General features: G+C 34.5%; 1 protein-coding gene across 2 annotated transcripts; it reads left to right on the top strand.

Annotated features, from left to right (window-relative positions):
* The first annotated feature begins 944 nt into the window (after positions 1-944).
* Positions 945-3,263, top strand: LOC123216071 (receptor-like protein 44). 2 transcript variants are annotated; one of them, XM_044636439.1, is made up of 2 exons: positions 945-2,329; positions 3,071-3,263. In XM_044636439.1, exon 1 carries the CDS (start codon positions 1,424-1,426, stop codon positions 2,237-2,239), a length of 816 nt encoding a protein of 271 aa, XP_044492374.1. In that variant the 5' UTR covers positions 945-1,423; the 3' UTR covers positions 2,240-2,329; positions 3,071-3,263. The 2 variants fall into 2 exon arrangements, with proteins under 2 accessions (XP_044492374.1, XP_044492365.1); XM_044636430.1 differs by lacking the exon at positions 3,071-3,263 and adding an exon at positions 2,579-3,064.
* The last annotated feature ends 436 nt before the right edge of the window (positions 3,264-3,699 follow it).

The raw sequence follows: 3,699 nt of genomic DNA, 5'->3' as shown, positions 1-3,699 counted from the left end.
ATTTACTTATGAGTAGTGATTGAGTTTTTGAAAGTTAGAGTGTAAGAATTTGAGATTTTACTATACCTTGAGTGGGAATAAGTCTTTTGGCTTTACTAAAAATGTTTGATTTTTATGTAATTTTTTATAATTATTTTAAAATATTTTGATAATTTTCTATTACTAATTATAATAGTGATAGATGATAAAAGAGATGTGTTTGATTTGATTAATTTTTTATTATAAAAAAATAAAATATTATAACAAAGATCAAAGCTGAATTTAAGTCGAATCAAACTCAAGTTTGACTAAGTTTGTATATAGTAGAGCTCGAATTTGAGCTCGAACTCGTCGAGCTTATGGAAGCTAGACTCAAACTCGGTTCAGCTCTTTTTGAGCTCAAAATTTTAATTATTTCGTTATTAAAACGATATCATTTTAATACATATTGATCAAAATGATATCATTTTGTATCAAAATTTTTAATTGATAAATTTGATAAGTAGCTCGAGCTCAAATAAGCTTGTATAAAACTGACTCATTTTGAGCTCGTTTGAATCAAATTTTAATTTAAATTTGAATAAGTTCAATTTGAATCTAATAGTAACAAAGATAAATTAAGTTAGGCTTGAAAATATCCAAATATTATCAAAAGTATCATTGTCAGATATTCGAACTAAGATATTTAACGTCAGTATCCAAATTAAAGTTGCCCTAAATGTAATTAAGGAAGCAATGCGGAAGAAGTGAGCGCATTGATGATGGCAACTGCTTCAGTTTTTGTCTTTTAGATTTCGCAATATTCCTCGGCTGGCAATTCAGTAGAGTTGAGGAAGAACGTTTCAATCAGTCCCACATCGACAAGACTACAGGAATGCTGTTGGTTCCCTAACTTCGATCCCCACAAAATGACCTCTATACCCATCGGTCCCCTAACCTGTAGCCAGTATCCAACGCCTCATAACTCGCAGCCCTCTCTTCACTTGTCTCAATATTTCTTTCATTTTCACCAAACCCAACACAAACTTAAGCCAACTCCTCTCACGTCCTCCCTAAGGTCCAAATTCACGATATTTGATAGCAGTGGTTGTTTTCTTGTCCCCGGTTCTGATTCTGCTGCTATTTATATATCAGATTACAAGAAACATAATCTTCAAGTTTCGTGAGTGAAGAAAAGAAGACCAATCTTTACAATAGTGAAAAAGAGAAGAAATTTTCCATAAAGATTTTGGTCGTTTTGGTTGCTGAAGTGTGCTTTTATTATAGCACAGGAGGAGAAGATAAATACTTGGTAAAATCCAAAATTTTAACTATTCTTTGTCCTTATTTTCGCTGTTCAAGTCCGTTTTCTCAGAAAAACAGAAGGTCCAGAGCTGAAAATATTATGAAAAAAAGCTGAAAAGAAACAAACCCATCTCTCTTTCCATATCACTGCCCGTTGTAAATGGCTGTTTATAGTCTGATAATCTTGAGCTTGCTAACTTGCGCCGGTGTTCTCCCTCTTGGTTCATCAGATCCAAGCGACGAAGCCTGTCTAACCCATCTAAGCGAATCCTTAAAAGACCCTTATAAGAACCTTCGGAACTGGACCGTATCGATCTTCTCAAATCCCTGCAACGGTTTCACTTCTTATCTCCCAGGTGCCACCTGCAACAATGGCCGCATCTATAAACTCTCTCTCACCAACCTCTCTCTTCAAGGCTCAATCTCTCCTTACCTTTCCAATTGCACGAACCTTCAATCTCTGGACCTCTCTTCTAACGCTCTCACGGGTTCCATCCCGGCAGATTTACAGGCCTTGGTCAATCTTGCTGTACTTAATCTATCAGCCAATCGTTTAGAAGGAGAGATCCCTCCTCAGCTCACATTATGTGCATACTTAAACGTTATTGATCTTCATGACAACTTGCTTACGGGTCAAATTCCTGAGGAACTTGGAAATCTTCTTCGTTTGTCATCTTTTGACGTCTCCAACAATCGATTATCAGGGCCAATACCGCCTATGCTAGGGAACAGAAGTGGGAACGGTCCTAGGTTTAATGCCAGCTCGTTTGAAGGAAACAAGAATCTTTATGGATACCCTTTACCTCCATTAAAAAGTAAAGGCTTGTCGATTTTGGCCATCGTTGGGATCGGTTTAGGAACTGGGTTTGCAAGTTTGGTGCTTAGTTTCACCGGAGTCTGCATTTGGTTGAAGATTACTGAACAAAAGATGGTTCTTGAGGAAGGCAAGATTAGTCAGCTTATGCCTGATTATTGAAGTTTTCTTATATCTTGATAATTTATTTCAAGTATGTCAGGAATCTCCATGTGACTCAAGATTATTGAGCTCAAAGCTACAAAATTTGAGGTATGTTTTTCTTTCTGATGGAATTTTTATGAAATTTGTCTATTACTGATTTTTTATTTTTTTATATTTAATGTTTATCTGCAACAACCAAAAACAATGTAAAAATCAATCCAAGTATGAGCCTTCAGTGATTAACAATCTCAGTGTAATGCTTCTTTAGTACATATTGTAATTGAATTTCCTAGTTGTTTTACTCTATTAATCTCTCCCTTTCCCTCTCCATCTCTCACTCTAGTAATTTATCTGCAGTTTCTCTAAGTACTGGTGGGGACTTTGATATTATGGGTACTGGTGCATTGATTAAAAAAATGCGCTTTTACCTTCACGGAGTTGTAGTGCTCTGTTAATGTGAGCTGGTGGGAGACCAACACCACCACATGCTTTTGCAAATTGTCCATTTCTAATAAAATCTTTATTTAAGTTTATAGTTCCCTCTCTGGCTCTGCTCAACCCAACATTCTGGTCAGTTTTTGCCGCCCATCTCCTCCTCTGGGGTTTTCCTTTACAAGTTTCAGAAAGATCAAATTACTAAACATATATATGTGTATGTGTAATTGTGTATGTACATACATGGGTTGAATAAAGAGAAGGGAAAGGGAGTAATTATGTAAACAGTAAACATTGATGAAGAAGTGAGGTCCGTAGGTTCGATAGTCTGGTGGGATATATGTTCTAGGCAATAGGCTTTTTTCTTTGCATATTTTTTCTACATAATTGAACAGTGTACGTTTCTATCCACAGGTTATAGGCTTGTTTGTTTGCTTCTGCGATAACTTAATTGAAATTGGTGATGCTCAAGATTTTATCACTGCCCTGGCCTCTGCAATGCATGTGTTGCTGTGCCCACCTTCTACCCTCTCCCTCCCTCTTATAATTTGACCTTTTCTTTACTTTGGAAATTCATCATAAATAAATCAACTCTGGCCCTTTTCAATTCATGGCATTTTTAAAAAAAAGAAAAACATGGAATCTTTGTTAAAACTTGAAAGTTTTTGAGCAGTGCAACCTGAGTTGTTCGCCTTTGAACCTGTAAATTTTATAATATAAATGGGCGATGAGTTGATGTTGATGTATAAAATAAAATGAAAATGGATTGAGTTATGATTTTGCATATCTTACGTTGGAATATAATAATAGTTGAATCTATTAATATATTTGATATGTGAGTTGTATAATATTCTAAGTTTATTTCAATCATTTAAATTCAATGGATACTTATTAATAAAAAAGGGGGTGGTTTACGTAAATATAAGGTAAGTTATAGTCAGGTTTGACACGAAATTTAGATACAATAAAAAAAAAATATATATATATATATATATATATATATATATATATATATATATATATATATATATATACAAATATTG

The sequence above is a fragment of the Mangifera indica genome, chromosome 1 (assembly GCF_011075055.1).
Source record: "Mangifera indica cultivar Alphonso chromosome 1, CATAS_Mindica_2.1, whole genome shotgun sequence".
Taxonomy (NCBI): Eukaryota; Viridiplantae; Streptophyta; class Magnoliopsida; order Sapindales; family Anacardiaceae; genus Mangifera; species Mangifera indica.
This window is presented reverse-complemented; position numbering and strand designations above follow the sequence as displayed.

Coding starts and splice junctions, on each gene's coding strand:
- LOC123216071 (XM_044636439.1), top strand. CDS start 1,424: ATGGCTGTTTATAGTCTGATAATCTTGAGCTTGCTAACTTGCGCCGGT.